General features: G+C 36.7%; 1 protein-coding gene across 1 annotated transcript; it reads left to right on the top strand.

Annotated features, from left to right (window-relative positions):
- The first annotated feature begins 1,595 nt into the window (after nt 1-1,595).
- LOC145156703 (SGNH hydrolase-type esterase superfamily protein) lies at nt 1,596-3,356 on the top strand. The gene is made up of 6 exons (XM_079075980.1): nt 1,596-1,887; nt 1,965-2,092; nt 2,186-2,312; nt 2,400-2,512; nt 2,632-2,881; nt 2,980-3,356. The coding sequence occupies exons 1-6, from the start codon at nt 1,641-1,643 to the stop codon at nt 3,198-3,200; spliced, it is 1,086 nt and encodes a 361-aa protein (XP_078932106.1). The 5' UTR covers nt 1,596-1,640; the 3' UTR covers nt 3,201-3,356.
- The last annotated feature ends 17,744 nt before the right edge of the window (nt 3,357-21,100 follow it).

Raw genomic sequence — 21,100 nt, 5'->3', positions numbered from 1 at the left:
ACACCTGGAAACAATAAAGTATATATACCAAAGCCATTGATCTCGTGACGTAACTACTTTTAGTATAATTGTCGGGCTTCATGATTGCCTTGTGTGAATTGACTTCCACATGAATTTGGTCAAACTTCCTACTCCCAATGCTAACAATAAATGCTTCCAAGCATTTCTAGGAAACCATGTGCTACTTTATATGCTACAAACAATTGTTCAACACCAATTCTCGAGTTTCTCAACAATATTTTTCTCCATAAAGCTTGATAACATATTCAAGAAGCAAATACATACATTCCCATTCCCATGTTGTTATCTCATACATCTTTAAATATTCATCTGTTGCATCGGTGGTGATATCGTATGCCAAAAGCAAAATTGTGGTCTAACATATTGTGTAATAGTATAACCCCGTCTATCACTAGCATCCCTATACATTTAAAGAATTTGTGATTCGCTTCCAAATCGTTATGTGTAGGAATAGTTTTCTACTCAAACGGACAATCGTTTGAACGACATATGGTCGTGCATGCAATCATTGACAAAATAATCACGTACCAAAAATTGATATACAATTGCATGATCTCTAGTTATTACAACTTTCGTCCTTTTGACATCCAAACTTTCCTCTTCTTAATCAAAAAATGTGCATTGAACGAATTTGGTGATAAAATATATCATCTGATAAAATGAATACGAAGAAATTCTTAATTAAAATAATAAGAAAATAATTAAAGAAAATTAAGAAGAATCATTTAAGGGCATATTCGTCATTTCAGATTGTGTATTAACCAATACCATAAAAAATGTCAATCATAGGGATCAAAACCATAAAATGTATCTAAAATTAAATTACCAATACACCACAAAACTTTTTTAAAATAAAACCATATATTTTTAACAGCCAGAAAGACCTTTTTTTTTTCAAATGTCTATATCTAATTATAATCGGAAGACGAATAATATACTCTTTGGGTTTGAATTTTTTTTTTTTTGTATGTTATAGGTTTAGTTCATATGTAAGAAATAAATTATAAAAATTGTCCCTATAATTTATATAAAATATACCTATACAGATTTTTTTTTGTCCATATATTTAAGACTTTTATATGTTGGCACGAAATAAATTACAAAAATGTCCCTGAAATTTAAAGGAAAGTCATTGTGCAATTTTTTTTATAAAAAACGATCCATGTGTTTAGAAGAATTATAAAAACGCACCATCTCTGTCTAATAGAAAATTTACATATTACGCATTCTTCAAAACGTGGGTAATATCACCCTAATTAATTAATTATATCGAAATAGTATGTATCATACCGAACTTTGTATGTTACCGTTTTTACTTTTTACATACAAACAAGAAATTATTTTCCTACCTAAAACAATGAAAACACTAAAACCTATCAAACTTTGTATTTTACTGTTTTACCTACATTCAAGAAATTATATTCCAACCAACCTACATCGAAGGAAAACACTAAAACCTCCCAGAATCCCCAAAAGCAAAACCAAACTACACTCTGCATAACGTCAGTTGACCAACACTACCAACTTCCAAAAAAATCCCACCAAAAGCAAAACCACACAATTCCTATAAAAATCTTGCCACCAAAATTCAAACAAAATACCAACAACAAGACTGAAATATGGCTGCGCCACTAGTTCTAGCACTTGTCACGGCGGCGATCATCGCCATGGAAGCTGATCACACTTCAGCCACCCCTCCTTCACTCGTCACTTTCATCTTCGGTGACTCTTTAACAGAAGTCGGAAACAATAACTATTTGCAATACTCTCTAGCAAGATCAGATTTTCCATTCTATGGCATCGATTACAAAAACGGAAAACCCACCGGAAGGTTCAGCAATGGCCGAACCATTGGTGATATCATATGTACGTAAGCATCCATGCTTGTTCTTCCTTGAAAGCTAAAGCTTTTCATTTTTTATCCTTCTTTTCTTCGATTGCAGCTGAGAAACTTGGAATTCCATCGCCACCACCTTATCTTTCGTTACATCCAAATGATGATGCAATCTTGAAAGGTGTTAACTACGCATCCGGTGGTGCCGGGATTCTGAATGACACTGGACTCTATTTCGTAAGATTTGTCTTGTTTACATGCATGACTGCAATTGTGTTAGTTTAATTACTTTTTGTTATCTTGTCTGGGGACTGATTTGCTCATAAACAGATTCAAAGAATGTCGTTTGATGATCAAATAGATTACTTCGAGAACACAACAAAGGTAATCAAGAGAAAAATAGGAGAACGAGCTGGAAATAATCTTTTAAATGAAGCCATCTACTTCATTGGAATGGGTAAGAAGTGATCAATGAACATAAAGTTTATAGTTGACATTCAAAGAGATCACAACTCACAAGCTTTATTTCGGGTTTTTTCAACAGGTAGCAACGATTACATAAACAATTTCTTGCAGCCCTTCCTACCCGATGGTCAACAGTACACCCCCGATGAGTTTCTTGATCTTCTACGCTTGAAATTAGCAGAACAGTTCACAGTAAGTGTGAAATTAATGTCTGAAAGAAAAACATGATGACTATATATTGTTATAGTAATTAGCTAGGGTTCTTAGAACTGAATCACTGATGTACATTAATTTGGTTTTGATGGAGAAAGAGACTTTATTTGCTTGGTGCACGAAAGATGATCTTTCATGGACTTGGACCTCTTGGATGCATTCCTTCACAACGAGCGAAGTCAACCTCTAATCAATGCTTACATCAAGTAAACGAATGGGTGCTTCAATTCAATTCAAAAATCCAAAAGATGATCAAGGTTCTAAACCTCAAGCTAAAACACGTACAACTTACTTTCGCTGATACTTACCAAGATGTTCTAGATTTGGTCGACAATCCTACTAAATATGGTAAGTCCCATGTTCGAAAATCCCCTAAATTTCTTGGCTTCATTAAGAACTGGAGTAGTAAACAATAGTGACTTTGTTGTACGTGTATTTGTCTTTAGGCTTCATGGTGTCTAATACCTCATGCTGCAGAGTCGATACATCCGTTGGAGGATTATGCTTATCGAATGCACACGTGTGCAGAAATCGTAAAGAATATGTATTTTGGGATGCTTTTCATCCGTCTGATGCTGCAAACGAGGTTTTGGCTGATCGGTTCTTTTCAAAACTGTTTTCTAATCTTAATGGTTCGGCAGCTTCTGCACCGAACCATCAAGGTTAAGAGTAATATGAGGTTTGGTACCTTAAAATACGAAACGAGTCCCATGTATTTAAACATATTAAAGCCCTAAAAACTAGGGCACTTTGTGTGTACACCACAATATAGCACCAAGTTTTGGTGTTTGTTTGAAATGAATGAGAGCTATTTATAAGTCAAGAGATGGAAAATCAAACGGCTAATTGACTTTAGAAATCATAAATTATTATTGTGTTTGAAACTAATAATTTAATCATTAACTTTTATCGTTAGATAAATATTATGATATTTAGGTATTAACCTCCAAAATTCCATAACGTCTTAAAACTTAACCTTGAAATGTATAATAAATTATCGTGAAATAAATATTTTCTCTTTCCATAAATGCAGCAGTCTTTATACGTGTTAATATGTCGTTGGCACAATACTAGTTTTGAAAACATGATTTGTAACATGGGTCATGTAACATGGCGTAAGAAATGAATGAGCCACCTTCCCAAATAACGGTATTACATATGAGATACCTTCTTTTCTAAACACCTTGTGTGTATGAGTTACCTTCTCTTATAAACCTTGACCAAGTCATCGACCAGTTGAATGGTTCCAATTAATTATAATCAAACCATTTGAATCATAATTAAATGATGATACTTTGTACATGAATAATGTTAGAAAATATTATTTATTCATATAACACCAAGCACAAACAATGCAATTGAAAAATGGAAAGTTATCGCCAAATGAGACGACCTGAATCTGAGCTTATATGCCTATACGGAGAACATGTTGGTTAAAGCATGTGAAAGATCTATATCCCAAAAATCATTATCGAATAATATTTGCTAATGATATATGATCATATATGGTCACACCTAATAACAAATTATCACTAATTGATTATTTATTAAAATTTGATTAGTAATAAATATTATCAATACTTGTATTTAATTGTGAAATTATTATTTATGGAAATAATATTTTCTAAAGAGAAAAACAACTAGTAATCATAAAGTATGAGTTTATGTATTGTACATCTTTTGGATCTATTGAAGTCCATTTATATAAAGTTAGTTTGTTTATATAAAAGATGCACATGCTTAATAAAAGATGAAATAAAAGACAAAAGCTCTTTGACTTATTTCTAGTCAAAAGTGAACCCATACCTTGATGGGATGAGGTTGTTTTTTGTCTTTCCTTCTTACTAGCCCATACGTGTCGTATGTTTCATATTTTCCTATAATGCAAGTAAGGTGCAAGATATCTAAGAGGTAGTATATAAAGGAATGCATTGCTTAGGTTATTTAGTTAATCTTTCTTCTAATTTTCTCTCATGAAAGTCATAGTTTTCTAAGCTTCTTTCCCTCTCTCTATCTTGCAATGTGTTGTGTATAATTGAGTACTTAATGTGCTTCTCCTTTTAAGGCTTATTTGGTGTAAGTTTTTTAACTTAAGAATTATATTATACAAGTGAAGACTACACTACAAATAAAATGACATTTAGTGGCATAGAAAAAGTGTCAGTATGTAACACTCGGTTTCGGATTTGCATCATTATTCGGGGATGCGGCCTAATCTTCAGTTGTCATGAGCTTAGGGCCTTGGGGAAGAAAGGTTTTGGTCTTTTCGAATGTGGGTGTTATGGTTTAAGTGATCAAAGTGTTCGATTGTGTCTTCGGAGGCCAAGGGTATAATCGTAATTTGATAACTCGGTTTTTTTATGAATTTTGGGTTTTGTTCGGGAATTTTTAAGGCTATGGTGTGTTGTTAGAAGCGTAAGGCTTCTTGCCGCCTTTTCGTGGATATAAGGTTTGTTGGAAACGGACCTAAGATGAGGAAGTTATGGCAGTTTGAAGATATTGGCAGAAATGACCCTTAATGGAAAAGGCTTGCATTTCAGTACCATGCGTGCTTGGCTAAAGGCACGTGCCTGGGTGAGTATGCCCAGCGTAATGAGTAGAGTGCCAAACCCGGGAACTATTTAAATATCTTTATGAACTCAAGGCTCTTTCATTTCTCAGTCTCCACTGATCTTAGAGCCTCATTTTGAACCTTAATCCCCTTGGTGGTGCATTCTTGAGCTTGGAGGTGATTTTAAAGAGTTCTTAGTGTCGTTTCAAGGAAGTGGATCTTGGGGATCAAGCTTGGTGTAGCCTTGGGGTTATAGATCCAGAACCTTCACACCCTTGGGAAGCTTCAGGAGGTAAAAAGTTCTTATCTTGACTTCTTCTTATGCTAGTTTGAGTTTAGGGAAATATTAAGGGCTTTTATGGTGTATTAAGTTCTCCTTGTGAGTTTGGGCCACTCCAGGAGCTTGGAGTGATAGATCTTGCCCCTTCTGATGTTGTTAGTCCATAAAAATGCTTGCTTGATGTTTAAAAATGGTCCATGCATGTTCTAGTTGGATTAGAACGGGTCTTAATGGATTAAGGTGGTTGTTGGGTCCCATTGAGTCATGCAAATGCATAAAGGTGCCGAGTTTATGCATTAAGGACTTGTAAGGAAGGTCTTCTGAGGTTTGGATGCAAAGTACTTAATGGGTTAAGCCGAAAATAAGAATTTTGGTAGGACGCCATTACTCCCCGCGTAATTAGTAGTACACCTCGAGGACTGAGTTTTTCCCCCTGATTCCGGTCGTCTAGCGTAAGCCGAGCGTATGTGGTGTACGTCGAGCGTACGCGACCAGCTAGCAGCTTTGTGTTTGGATCCTGTTTGGACCGTTTGGACTTTGGGGATTGGGTTTTGGGCTTTGGTTGAGTTTTTGGGCTTATTTGGTTGGGCTGAGGATTTTCTTTAAAGTTTGTATTTATTCTTTTTGGGCTTGCCTTGTTGGGCCTAGGATCGAGGATTTGGGCCTTTGTGGGCCTAATGTGCTTGGTCTATTAGTGGCCCTGGTTAGTTGGACCACTTATAAGTTAATGGACTTTGTTTGAACTCAATTGTTAATTAGGATGTTGTTTGTTGATAGCGCGAGAATTCTAGCTGATCTGCAATCTGAGATATTTTGTGGGTTCAGCTGTTGAGGTGAGTCTCCTCACTGTTCTATGGGTCGAAGGCAACAATGTTGGCCCATTTGGTTTATGTATTATAGGAAGACCCGGGGTGACCCTTGGAATTTATTATGAAAGACCAAGAGGTGGCTCCTGACAAAATGTATGCAATACCAGAGTCTGAACTCTGACAGTTAATTAGTTAAGTAGTGTAGATTGTATGCTAATTGTCTTTGTGATGCTTGCATGTAGGGATGTGTGTTTGGACCGAATACCCGAACCGAAACCGAAACCGAAACCCGGACCGGACCGACCCAAATTAGGACCGAATAAGTTATTTGTGTCGGTTTTCGGGTATCTATTTTTGCCCAATTCGGGTTTCGGGTTTTTCGGTCCGGGTTACCCGAATAAAGGTTTAATCGGGCCAAAAAGACCGACCCGGAAAGTGAATAGTCACTTGAACCGAATAACCCGAATAAACCGAAATGACCCGAATAACCCAAATAAACCGAAATGACCCGAATAACCCAAATAAGGAAATTCTATATTTAGTTCAAGAAAAAAATATTAATTTTAATATTTTTTTTCTTGAACTAAATATAGAATTTCCTTATTTGGGTTATTCGGGTCATTTCGGTTTATTTGGGTTATTCGGGTCATTTCGGTTTATTCGGGTTATTCGGTTCAAAAACATAATGTAAATGTTTATTTGGGTTATTTCGGTCCTTTCGGGTTAATAACCGAACCGAAACCCGTATTACCCGAACCGAACCGATCCCATATTAGTATAATCGGTCTGGGTTTCGGTTCCCACTTTTCGTCCAATTTGGGTTTCGGGTTATTCGGGTTCGGGTCGGTTCCAGCCCGAAGCACATCCCTACTTGCATGGAAGACCAGGAGGTGGCTCTTGGCACTTGTCTGTAAGACCCAGGGTGTTGGCCCCTAGCCTGGCAAGGAAGACCATGATACGGCTCGTGGCATAATGGCAAGACTATGGTTGGTACATAGCACTTTTATTGATTTCTGGATATACATGATGTGTTTGACTCGTTTGATACGTATGGTATGTGGTATTTGGGGAACTCACTAAGGTTTGTGCTTACAGTTTGTGGTTTATGATTTCAGGTACTTCCGGTTCGAAAGGGAAGGGTCCAGCTTGATCGCAGCGCATACACTCATGTTTTTCCGCAACTCATGATTTTGGGATTTACTCTAATAATTGTTTTATTTTGGACTAGTTTAAATGTTTGAATAATGAAAATGGAAGTTAGAATTTATATATAAAAATGAAATTTTTACCCATGATTTTTGGGATGTTACAAGTTGGTATCAGAGCCTTGGTTGAGGGATTCGGGTATACTCTCGGATGTGCCTAAACTTAAACTAAGGGTTTGGTGAAATTTTTTACAAAATATACATTTAATTAAAAAGAAATTTTAATCGAAGAAAGGGGTGTGATATATGCAACCCGCCGAGCTCGAGTAAGTGGTTCCTAGAATACCAATACATGTTTATTATGATATATGATATGAATATGATAATTGCATGCTCGATTAGGGCTAAGGGTCTGCTCAGTATTATATGATAGGAGAGATGCCTTTATATGCCTGATTGTATGAGCTTTAGAATTGCATGCTAGTAGGGATTCCAGATAAGTGGATAGAATGGATTGATCAGTGTATGTTGGTTAGATTTTCCGTGTCTGAATGTTGCTTGCTTTGTGCTTTGTGGGACTCTTAGTGATGTGAATTGACTGCTAAGTGAATATGTTAAGTCACATGTGGCACAAATTAAATAATCTTAGAGTGATGGATCTGACCCTATTGCACAGCTCTTGTTTGAGTCCAACCGTTCTAGGGTTGAGTCCTTTACTCGAAGGATTATCTGATCTTTGTTGCATGTGACTATATTCATGAGGAAGCTAGTTGACATTGGTGGGAGTCCTTCAGCAACTGAGGGCTGGGTGAGGTCAGGAACCTAGGAGAGCCTAGGATATGCTTCAGTGGATTTAATGGTGTGGTTTAGTGAGTTTTTGGTGCATTGGTTTGAAAAGGTGACATAGAGGATTCATGAAGATACTTGAGGAAGGTATGGATAGGTGTGGAAGGTAGTATTACGCTCGTACTACTGAAAGCATAGGATCCATACTTGAATCAGGGAGAGTCTTGGAGAATCTAAGAAGCTTATGGGCGGAGGATTCTTGGGTATGTTTTAATCTTTGGCATGGTGTATATCAGTTTGGAGATGAACACTCAGGGAGCTGGTTCTGGTTCTGGTGCAGGTTCCGGCTCAGGTGCATGTGCTGAGCCGATTAGCGAGCAGATGCGGGAGTTCATCTCATCGGAGATTTCTCGCGGAATTTCGGATATACCCGAGTGGAAGTGAGAGTGGATACCCATGGACTTCATAACTAAATTGCCCAAGACAACTGATGGACTCGACACCATATGAGTGATTGTCGATAGGTTAACCAAATCCACACATCATGCCAATAAAAGAGACAGACAAAATTGAGAAGCTAACAAGGACGTACCTCAAAGAAATTGTACGGTTGCATGTGTAACATCCTAAAAATACAGGCCAAAAATTCCATTTTTAAATACGTTATTATAAAACCAACTGTATAATAAAACATCCATAATATCATGTCATGTCAAAACCAAAGTAAAAATAATCAAAACATGTTATCATAAAACAATATCAGAGTGTAATCCCAAAGATCTCATGTGCGGAAAACCATAGTGTGATGCACTGCGATCAAGTCGGCTCCTTTCCTTTAAAAACGAGTACCTGAAACCAAAACTGTAAACTGTAAGCACGAAGCTTAGTGAGTTCCCCAAATACCACATACCACACATATCAACATACTTCCTAGCATATCTGGGTGTTGGCCTACCCCTTCGGTCTCTTTCAACCGGATAATGTCCGGCATATAAACACATACTCGCATACTGTCATACATAACCATGAGCCATACATATATCATAATCATTAAAGATGCTATGTGCCAAACATAGTCTTGTCATTATGCCACAGGCCGCCACGTGGTCTTTCTTGCCAAGCCGGGGGCCACCCCCTCGGTCTCACAGACAAGTGCCAAGAGCCACCTCCTGGTCTTCCATGCAAGCATCACAAAGACAACTAGCATGCATACTACTCTACTTAGCTAATCAGCATATAGTGTGTCAGGAGCCACATCCTGGTCTTTCATACATAATAGCATACAGTGCGCCAGGAGCCACCTCCTGGTCTTTCATACATATTGCCTAGGGTTGACCTCTGGGTCTTCCTACCATACATAATAACATATTGTGTGCCAGGAGCTGCCTCCTGGTCTTTCATGCATAATGCCTAGGACTAACCCCCTGGTCTTCCTATCATACATAAACTAAATGGGTCGGCATTGGTGCCTTAGACCCATACAAACAGTGAGGAGACTCACCTCACACTGCTGAAGTCTCGCGGATAAAGTTGTGGCTGCTGGCTGACAGATTCCTGAATCTGTCAACATCAAAATAACACTCAATTAATAATCGGGTTCCAACACATATCTGTAAGTCCACGCTTGGGGTAAAAGACTGCTTTACCCCTATCTTAGCTTGATTCAAGCCCAAGATCCAATCCAAAGGCCCAAAAGTCCAACTATGGCTCAAAGCCCAACATATGGCCCAATTTTCCAAATTGGGCCCAAACCTTTACATGGTCTTATTCAAAGGCCCAATCATTTATTCCAGTCCAACATTTGACATTCTAATGGCCCAATATCATATATTCATTAAGGCCCAAACTATGGCCCATCTATGACCCAATTTTCCAAATTTGGCCCAAGCCCCTTACATGGGCCTTACCCTAAAGCCCATTAAATTATTCTAGTCCATATGCATGATTTTGGATGGCCCATTAATAGCCCAATTACCAAAGCCCAATAGAAAGGCCCAACTGAGATTAGGGTTTCACATAAAATGACAATTAGGGTTAAGTGTTTCTCACTTAACCCATTAAGGACTTAATCCATTAAGTCATTTACTCTACTGAATAATTGATATAGAGTAGTTGGGCTTAATACATAGTCCAATCCCGATGGCCCAAAAGTGGGTCCCAATAAGTCCAAGGCCCACATATCCAAAATTAGGGTCTTCTAAACCCTAATTAGGGTTTCACACCCAAACATGGCCCAATAGGCCCAAAACTAATCTTTAAGCCCATTAGGGTTTCATTAGGTCAATTAGGGTTTGATAGAGGGGCACCACCCATTACCACCTCGGGTAGTGGTGGTCAACGGCTGCTCACGGCGGCGGCCACCACCTCACGGTGGTGGTTACGGTTCTTCTCATTAATCTTTTTGCTAAATACAATTACAATGCTTAAATCCAAAATAAACACACACACTAACTAACATAAACACACACACACACACACAACCACCCTAGTGGTGGTCGGCGGTGGCACGTGGCGGCAGCCACCACCTCACGGTGGTGGTGGTGGGGTTTTTCATAGATTTTCCGGCTTAGCATCGCCCCTACAACATCACGCCACTACACATACATAATAAACCATTTTACACACACTCATGCAAGAAATACACATAAAACAGCCACACCCCACGGTGGCAGGCGGTGATCGGGGATGACAGAAACAAAAATGGCAGCAGCCACCATGGTGGCTCTCATCAACTTCCGGCCAGCCAAAACACACACACACAGTCATGATAACGCCTAAACACGCACACACACAGCGACAGGGGCTGAGATACGGACACACACCATGCCAGACTTCGGTATTGGAGGAGGAAAATGACGATGGAGGGCGACTGACTAGGCTGTGGAACGTACAACGACGGCAGCGACAACGACGACGCCACAGGTGGTGTTTAATGGTGGCGACGCAGCCCAACGAGGATCGACTCGGAAGAAAGAGAGCAGCGTTCGGGAAACAACAACAGCAGTCGCGGTCTCGGTCTTCACGCTTGTCGTCGGAGTCACTCGATCGGTGGTTTACTATGGCGTCATGGAGGCGGCAACTAAAGGTAGGAGTATGGTGGCGGCTGTTTCAGTTTAGGGTTAGGGTTTTGAGGTCATGTAACCCTTAAAAACGGGAGAGGAACACTACCGGGTTTAAGTACCGTCCCCCATTCAAACTTATACTCTTTTTTTCCCTTTTAGTCCCTCCCCATAAAGTCTCTTTCAAAACAACTCTAATATTAACCAAATGACCCCTATCTTCAATAATTCCTTATAATTCAAGTCCCAATAGTTTACCATGTACCCCTGTCTTCATAAATATTTACAAATGAAGTCAGGATTTTACACTTTAACCCCCGCCTTCTAAAATTATGGCAGTCAACTCCTCGAGACCAACACTTTTCTATATAATTATTAATTTTAGGGCTACGATTCATTCATCAATTTGTTTTATTTATTTATTAAATAAACGGGGTGTTACAGCATGGTGTGACAATATCCATTATCTCTGACAGAGATAGCAGGTTTACCTCATGATTTTGGCAATCACTACAAAAGTCCTTGGGAACCAGGCTTGACATGAGTACAACTTATCACCCTCAAACCGACGGGAAAAGCGAGAAAATCATTCAGACGTTGGAAGACATGTTGAGAGCTTGTGTGATAGACTTCGGTAAAGCCTGGGATACCCATTTACTGCTCATCAAATTCTCATATAATAATAGTTATCTCACTACCATTAAGTTTGCTCCATTCGAAGCCCTATACGGGCGCAAGTACAAATCACCTATGTGTTGGGCTGAGGTAGGCGACACTCAGCTAGCGAGAGGGCAAGTACCTAACAACACTATCACCGGTCCAGAGATCATACGAGAGACAACGGAGAAGATCGTTCAAATTCGTGAGCGAATAAAAGCATCTCGGGTCCGACAAAAGAGTTATGCGAATAAACGGCAAAAGCCCTTGGAATTCCAGGTTGGTGACCGCGTACTGCTGAAGGTCTCACCCTGGAAGGGATTTATACGCTTTGGAAAACATGTGAAACTGAATCCAAGGTATATCGGGTCATTTGAGATCCTCGCCAGGATCGGCCCGGTGGCTTACAAACTTCAACTACCGCAGGAACTCAGTAATGTACACCCCACTTTCCATGTGTCCAACTTGAAGAAGTGCCTGTCCGATGAGACACTCATCATTCCGCTTGACGAAAATTGAAGTAAATGAGAGTCTCCACTTCGTCGAGGAACCTGTGGAAATCATGGACATGGAAGTCAAGCGAACAAAGCAAATCCACATACCCATAGTGAAGGTCCGTTGGAACGCCAAGCGAGGACCCAAATTTAATTGGGAACACAAGGACCAAATGAAACAAAAATACCCATATCTTTTCCCCAACCCTTGAGGACCCACTCAGAATGCTAATTTCGGGACGAAATTCCTTCTTACGGGGGGATGATGTGACAACTGACAATTTTGGGTCAAACAAAGTCAACCAAGTCAACTCGACTAGTATTAGGATTTTAGGATAAGTGTTATGTTTCCTAATATTCCTAATGTACAACTTACATGTATTAGTACAAAGTACCTCTCTTTTTACCAATTATCAAGTATAAACCCTAGTTAGGGTTAGTAATGTAACAACTTGATAATTCAACTATATATTATTTGGGAATAAATGATATTTGTAACACAATGTAGTAGAGTTCATAAACCTAACACTACGGGGAAAGATCATAGCAAAGGCTACAAACACAAACTTTTGGTGAATTCGTTACCAAATACGACAAAGACTATACCCACTTAAACACCAAATTTTTAACGAAACGAAATTTGAAATTCAACCTAACTTGCATGTAACGTATTATCATTTTGATAATAATGCTTGTTATAATAATTTGAATTTTTATAATTCAAATTAAATATTTTATACATCCTTTATACCATATTTATTTTATAAAACACCATCATTTTTATAAAATTACCAAAAGTTTATAAAGGTTTGACTTTTTTTTTTCTTTTAAAAAGTCACTAGTTAATAACCTTGTACTTCCATCTTAATTAACCAACCACTTAACCCTAGAGTAGCTTACCTTTAGTCACATCCATGTCCCCCATACCAACCCTATAACCCACCCTACCCCCACCCCCCATCCCTCTTCTCCCTTTCTCTATTAGTTGCGGCCGAGAGGCCTTCTTTCTTCATCATTTTCCTTTATTTTGTTCTTCATCTCCAAGAAAGGCTCTCAACTTTCAACCCTAATTTCTCCCAAGTTAGTTCTTGAGTTTTTGGTAAGTACTTCCTTCATCTTCTAGTGATTCTACACACATACATACTAGTTTCAATCCATTTACACACATTATCATGTGTTACTATTCATAGGATCTTCAAATCTTCAAAGTGTTCTTCAACTGTTCTTGACTTGAATCTTTCCATCTACAACCTTCATTCATCAAGAAAACACACATAAGGTGAGTTCATACCTCTTCATTTTTGAGATTTCTAAGTTTTAGAGGGAGAATACAAGTAAACTTATAAAAATATACAAGTTGATATGCATGCTTACTACATGTTGTGTAAAAGTGTTAAATACAAGAAATAATGTTATTACCAAGCTTTATGAATATTTAGATGTAAAAGTTTGTTTAAAATACAAAACTATGAAAAACAAGTATAAACATGCTATATGTTTTTATGAAAAATTTATAAACACAAAACTATAAAAACTAGGGTTTTTATGAGCATAATATGATTATTCTAGCAAAAATGGTTATAACCAAGTTATTACACCATTTTTGTGGGATATAAACCAACATATGTTATTTTGGACATATGCCTTGAAACTAGTCAAAAATACCAAAGAGTTAGTTTTACAAAAATGAAATGTCAAAATCTATCATTTTATGCAAAAACGGGTTTTCTAAAAAAATATGGTCATTACTAGGTTATGGTACTAATTTTGTGGGTTTTGACCAAAAATATGTTATTTAAAACATATAAATTTAACTTGACTAAAATTTCATAAAAAGTTAAAAATAAGTTTTTACATAGTTATATTTCCTTATTTACCGTTTGTGACGTAAAAAGTCAAAAACGAGAAAAATTGACATTTTCGTACTAAGGACTCGCTATTTTGGTGCTAGATGTAAAATACTTGTTATTTATGAATATCTAAGCATGTGAACCTGTCTTTCTCTCTCTCTCTCTATATATATATATATAAGTACAAATCAAATATTATAATAAACTATAATATATAAATAAATATATATATATATATATATATATATATATAAGTACAAATCAAATATTATAATAAACTATAATAAGTATAGTTTAAGGGACATTAACACTATTGTGACATTTTTGAACAAGACGGATAATTATATAAAGATTTATATAATTATTTTATACTATTTTATTATCATGGGAAAGTGATAATTATACATACAAATGTTTTCATTTCAACAAAATGTGAATGCGTTGGACCAATTTTGTGAGTCAAAGTCTTCATCGTACCTACCAGAGTACCTACAAAAGTCCTGTATTATAACCAAAATCTTCTGTAAGAGAGCGTGATACTTGTGTATAGATCTATAAGGGACTGACAATCTCACACCTAAGCTGCTTGCAACAGCTAGACCGGCAGGTCTGGGGTGACAAATGTCTAACATTTCGATGCCTGAAGAACGTCGTAACAGGCCATCTATGTTTTAGCACGGTTATAATAACTCACATGGGAAAACCAATGATACATTTAGTTTACGGGGAAACATACATTCAAATGGTTTTATATAAGATTAAAACTACATGTTACTATTTTAAGTATTAAAAACACTTGTACATTTCGGTCTTAGGGTTTCTAAGACCACCCATTTTAAAGGAAAATATTGGATTTTCTGGAAACGAGCACTATCATTTTACAAGGAAAGACTTACAATTTTTCATACAAACTCTTATGAACTCACTAACTTAATTGTTGACACTTTTCAAAACTACTTGTATTCTCAAGAAATCATTAAAGCAGGTATTTACAAGCTTTTGTGGATGGGACGTTAAGGCGTCAAACAAATCTTTTTATCATCATATTGTAATTGACTTTGAAACATGCAACTCTTACAACAATGTAACTTTTTCAATCATATTTATGATGCTTGGGTTTTTCTTTGATCACTATTATACATATTGTTGTGATAAGATTCATAAAGTCATCCACCCCAGACATTTCCGTCATCCTGGTTTGGGTGTGTGACAAGTTGTGGTAAGTATTTAAGTATGAATTAATGTCGATTAAGATCCAATGTTGACAATTTTTGTGTGTATGTATTGATGTACTAACTTGAAGTTTGTATGGTCCAATGTTGACCAATTTTGATATGTATATGTTTATGAATGTGAATTGGAAATATGATGCTATATGATGCTAGTAGACTAAACTACCTTTACCTTATGTAACAAACTAATGACCAAAACAGAAAATGACCAAACTACCCTTACCTTATGTAACAAACTAGTGACCAAAACAGAAAGGACCAAACTACCCTCACCTTATGTAACAAACTAGTGACCAAAACAAAAAGGACCAAACTACATTACACATATTTTTACCATAATGCTACTAAAAGATGGCCACAAACACCATATCAACATTACATAAACTGTTACCAACAAAATCCATACATTTTGCCAATATTTACCCATCCTACTTACAAAAAGGGTAGTAATGTTTGGGTATACCATATACAAAAACAGGATTACTTAAGGGTACCCATTACTTTATACAAAAAAGGCTAACATTAACCATGCTCATCAACCCCTAACCTTATACACCCTAATCTACTCCAAAGAAACAGGGGCCAACCTACTACACCGTGGTCCAACAACCTTCTTTCCAATCTGAATTAAAGTAATTCTCTTTGAAGGTCTCCTTGTTCTCAACAACCTTTGGGATGGTGGTGTATTAGCAATGCCTTCATCCTCTGTTTCTGGTACAATATCAACTTCAGGCATATGTGGAACTTGTTCAGGCATAGGTGGAACCTGTTTAACCTCTATAATTTCTTCAGGCAAAACTTCAACATCCAATTGTTTTTCAATCACTACATGATACACCTCATCCTCTAAGTATCTTGATGCAAGCAACTGTCTAGCAATTTTATCCCCCTTGAAATCTTCGAACAACATAACATCTTGCAGCCATTCATCTTCAATGTCCATGCTGCTACCTTCATCCACCCCTTTAACATATTGAGATGCATTTGCTTTCCCCTATTAATAAAACAATAATCAAGTTAAAACACTAGTAGACACTAAAGATTTGATAAAAAAATATTAAACCTTGCCTTGTTTTGACTATTACACCTTGCTTGAACATCTATTTGCTGACTCATTTGACTTGGGGATGGTGTTGTTTTTTTCCTTGGCTCGTCCCTAGTTACTGGCCTACCTTTTTTTTCTCCTTTGGAGGTTTGGGCTTACCTGGATTCTTGCAGGTTCTTTTATTATGCTCTTCCTCCCACCAGTTATGGCGTATCTTTGTTCCTCCAACAGACCTTAACTTCTTGTATTCTCCATCATTCTTTGTGACATGCTTCCTTCTTTTGGTTTTAGGTCTTCCGGGCATCCTCCTTGAAGGTGGTGGCAGTGGTTTGGCAAATGGTGTCCTTACCCACATTTTACTACCATTTAGAGGCCTCAAAAGGAGGTAAATTTTCGACGGGAGGTAATCAAAATGTACATGGGGTTTTGTAATTTTTAAGGAAAGTATTTTCTCACCGGAAACAAAGGATGAGAGATTTTTAATTTTTAGGGATGATTCTCTCAATACATAGTCATTTTTTTAATTCATGTTTTCCCTATTTTACCTATTCAAATTGCTACAAAGAATTAATTTATTTTCATATTTTATTAAAATTAAAACCAAATATATAATATGATATCTATAAAGTCACTTTTTTATGTCATTAATAATTATGAAAACAATGTCATAAAATTATTAATGCCACTAAAAGTAGGTTATTAATGTCACAATATACAAAATGTCATTGCATCTATTAAAACTTACAGTGGCAAAAACAAAAATGTCACTAAAGGTAGGCTTTAGCAACACAAAAGCAAAATACCATTAAAGCTTTGTATCGTTAAATGTAATTTTATTTGTAGTGAGATATGCTTATGGTATCTTATAAAGCAACGATGTGTTCAAGTCTCAAGATACCAGAGTTTTAGAGATTTCTATGGCTCTCTGAGGCTGTTACGGTCTATTAAAAGACCTCGTGACTATAGAGAATACACTCATGAATATAGACTATAGACCCATATCAGAATGTGACAACTGAAGGAATACATCGCCAACCGCCATTAGAAATAGTAAAAATAAGCAAGTATAATAAGACTAAGGATGTGAAATTTATTATAATGGTAATAAAATATGTGATTACGTGCTTACATATTCCATGAAAAACATGACGCTCCCCCATTACCACTATTGTGACATTTTTGAACAAGACGGATAATTATATAAAGATTTATATAATTATTTTATATTATTTTATTATCATGGGAAAGTGATAATTATACATACAAATGTTTTCATTTCAACAAAATGTGAATGCGTTGGACCAATTTTGTGAGTCAAAGTCTTCATCGTACCTACCAGAGTACCTACAAAAGTCCTGTATTATAACCAAAATCTTCTGTAAGAGAGTGTGATACTTGTGTATAGATCTATAAGGGACTGACAATCTCACACCTAAGCTGCTTGCAACAGCTAGACCGGCAGGTCTGGGGTGACAAATGTCTAACATTTCGATGCCTGAAGAACGTCGTAACATGCCATCTATGTTTTAGCACGGTTATAATAACTCACATGGGAAAACCAATGATACATTTAGTTTACGGGGAAACATACATTCAAATGGTTTTATATAAGATTAAAACTACATATTACTATTTTAAGTATTAAAAATACTTGTACATTTCGGTCTTAGGGTTTCTAAGACCACCCATTTTAAAGGAAAATATTGGATTTTCTGGAAACGAGCACTATCATTTTACAAGGAAAGACTTACAATTTTTCATACAAACTCTTATGAACTCACTAACTTAATTGTTGACACTTTTCAAAACTACTTGTATTCTCAAGAAATCATTAAAGCAGGTATTTACAAGCTTTTGTGGATGGGACGTTAAGGCGTCAAACAAATCTTTTTATCATCATATTGTAATTGACTTTGAAACATGCAACTCTTACAACAATGTAACTTTTTCAATCATATTTATGATGGTTGGGTTTTTCTTTGATCACTATTATACATATTGTTGTGATACGATTCATAAAGTCATCCACCCCAGACATTTCCGTCATCCTGGTTTGGGTGTGTGACAAGTTGTGGTAAGTATTTAAGTATGAATTAATGTCGATTAAGATCCAATGTTGACAATTTTTGTGTGTATGTATTGATGTACTAACTTGAAGTTTGTATGGTCCAATGTTGACCAATTTTGATATGTATATGTTTATGACTGTGAATTGGAAGTATGATGCTATATGATGCTAGTAGACTAAACTACCTTTACCTTATGTAACAAACTAATGACCAAAACAGAAAATGACCAAACTACCCTTACCTTATGTAACAAACTAGTGACCAAAACAGAAAGGACCAAACTACCCTCACCTTATGTAACAAACTAGTGACCAAAACAAAAAGGACCAAACTACATTACACATATTTTTACCATAATGCTACTAAAAGATGGCCACAAACACCATATCAACATTACATAAACTGTTACCAACAAAATCCATACATTTTGCCAATATTTACCCATCCTATTTACAAAAAGGGTAGTAATGTTTGGGTATACCATATACAAAAACAGGATTACTTAAGGGTACCCATTACTTTATACAAAAAAAGGCTAACATTAACCATGCTCATCAACCCCTAACCTTATACACCCTAATCTACTCCAAAGAAACAGGGGCCAACCTACTACAACGTGGTCCAACAACCTTCTTTCCAATCTGAATTAAAGTAATTCTCTTTGAAGGTCTCCTTGTTCTCAACAACCTTTGGGATGGTGGTGTATTAGCAATGCCTTCATCCTCTGTTTCTGGTACAATATCAACTTCAGGCATATGTGGAACTTGTTCAGGCATAGGTGGAACCTGTTTAACCTCTATAATTTCTTCAGGCAAAACTTCAACATCCAATTGCTTTTCAATCACTACATGATACACCTCATCCTCTAAGTATCTTGATGCAAGCAACTGTCTAGCAATTTTATCCCCCTTGAAATCTTCGAACAACATAACATCTTGCAGCCATTCATCTTCAATGTCCATGCTGCTACCTTCATCCACCCCTTTAACATATTGAGATGCATTTGCTTTCCCCTATTAATAAAACAATAATCAAGTTAAAACACTAGTAGACACTAAAGATTTGATAAAAAAATATTAAACCTTGCCTTGTTTTGACTATTACACCTTGCTTGAACATCTATTTGCTGACTCATTTGACTTGGGGATGGTGTTGTTTTTTTCCTTGGCTCGTCCCTAGTTACTGGCCTACCTTTTTTTTCTCCTTTGGAGGTTTGGGCTTACCTGGATTCTTGCAGGTTCTTTTATTATGCTCTTCCTCCCACCAGTTATGGCGTATCTTTGTTCCTCCAACAGACCTTAACTTCTTGTATTCTCCATCATTCTTTGTGACATGCTTCCTTCTTTTGGTTTTAGGTCTTCTGGGCATCCTCCTTGAAGGTGGTGGCAGTGGTTTGGCAAATGGTGTCCTTACCCACATTTTACTACCATTTAGAGGCCTCAAAAGGAGGTAAATTTTCGACGGGAGGTAATCAAAATGTACATGGGGTTTTGTAATTTTTAAGGAAAGTATTTTCTCGCCGGAAACAAAGGATGAGAGATTTTTAATTTTTAGGGATGATTCTCTCAATACATAGTCATTTTTTTAATTCATGTTTTCCCTATTTTACCTATTCAAATTGCTACAAAGAATTAATTTATTTTCATATTTTATTAAAATTAAAACCAAATATATAATATGATATCTATAAAGTCACTTTTTTATGCCATTAATAATTATGAAAACAATGTCATAAAATTATTAATGCCACTAAAAGTAGGTTATTAATGTCACAATATACAAAATGTCATTGCATCTATTAAAACTTACAGTGGCAAAAACAAAAATGTCACTAAAGGTAGGCTTTAGCAACACAAAAGCAAAATACCATTAAAGTTTTGTATCGTTAAATGTAATTTTATTTGTAGTGAGATATGCTTATGGTATCTTATAAAGCAACGATGTGTTCAAGTCTCAAGATACCAGAGTTTTAGAGATTTCTATGGCTCTCTGAGGCTGTTACGGTCTATTAAAAGACCTCGTGACTATAGAGAATACACTCATGAATATAGACTATAGACCCATATCGGAATGTGACAACTGAAGGAATACATCGCCAGCCGCCATTAGAAATAGTAAAAATAAGCAAGTATAATAAGACTAAGGGTGTGAAATTTATTATAATGGTAATAAAATATGTGATTACGTGCTTACATATTCCATGAAAAACATGACGCTCCCCCATTACTCCTTATAACACGAAATCAACTTTTTGTCCTTATTTCCCATTTTGCCCCTATCCTCCCTCCATGTCAGCAGAGTCCTTGTGGTGGGTAGTGGTCCCTTGCTCTGCTGGAATCTTTTTTTGTTTTCTCCTTTGATACGTGAATTGAAGTGGTGGGTGCACCACATTACCCTACCCCCAAAGAACGGCCTTGTCCTCAAGGTCAAAGTTTGGAAAGGTGCTCTGAATGTTGGTGAAATCCTCCCATGTTAAGTTAAACTCAGGAACTCCCTTCCATTTGATTAAGACCTCAGTTCGTTGACCCCATTCTTCTTCCTTGGTACGAACACCCATCACCTTTTATGGTTCCCAATTAAGCCTCATGTC

This window comes from Lactuca virosa, chromosome 2 (genome assembly GCF_052849685.1).
Source record: "Lactuca virosa cultivar CGN04683 chromosome 2, Lactuca_virosa_CGN04683_v6, whole genome shotgun sequence".
Lineage (NCBI taxonomy): Eukaryota > Viridiplantae > Streptophyta > Magnoliopsida > Asterales > Asteraceae > Lactuca > Lactuca virosa.
This window is presented reverse-complemented; position numbering and strand designations above follow the sequence as displayed.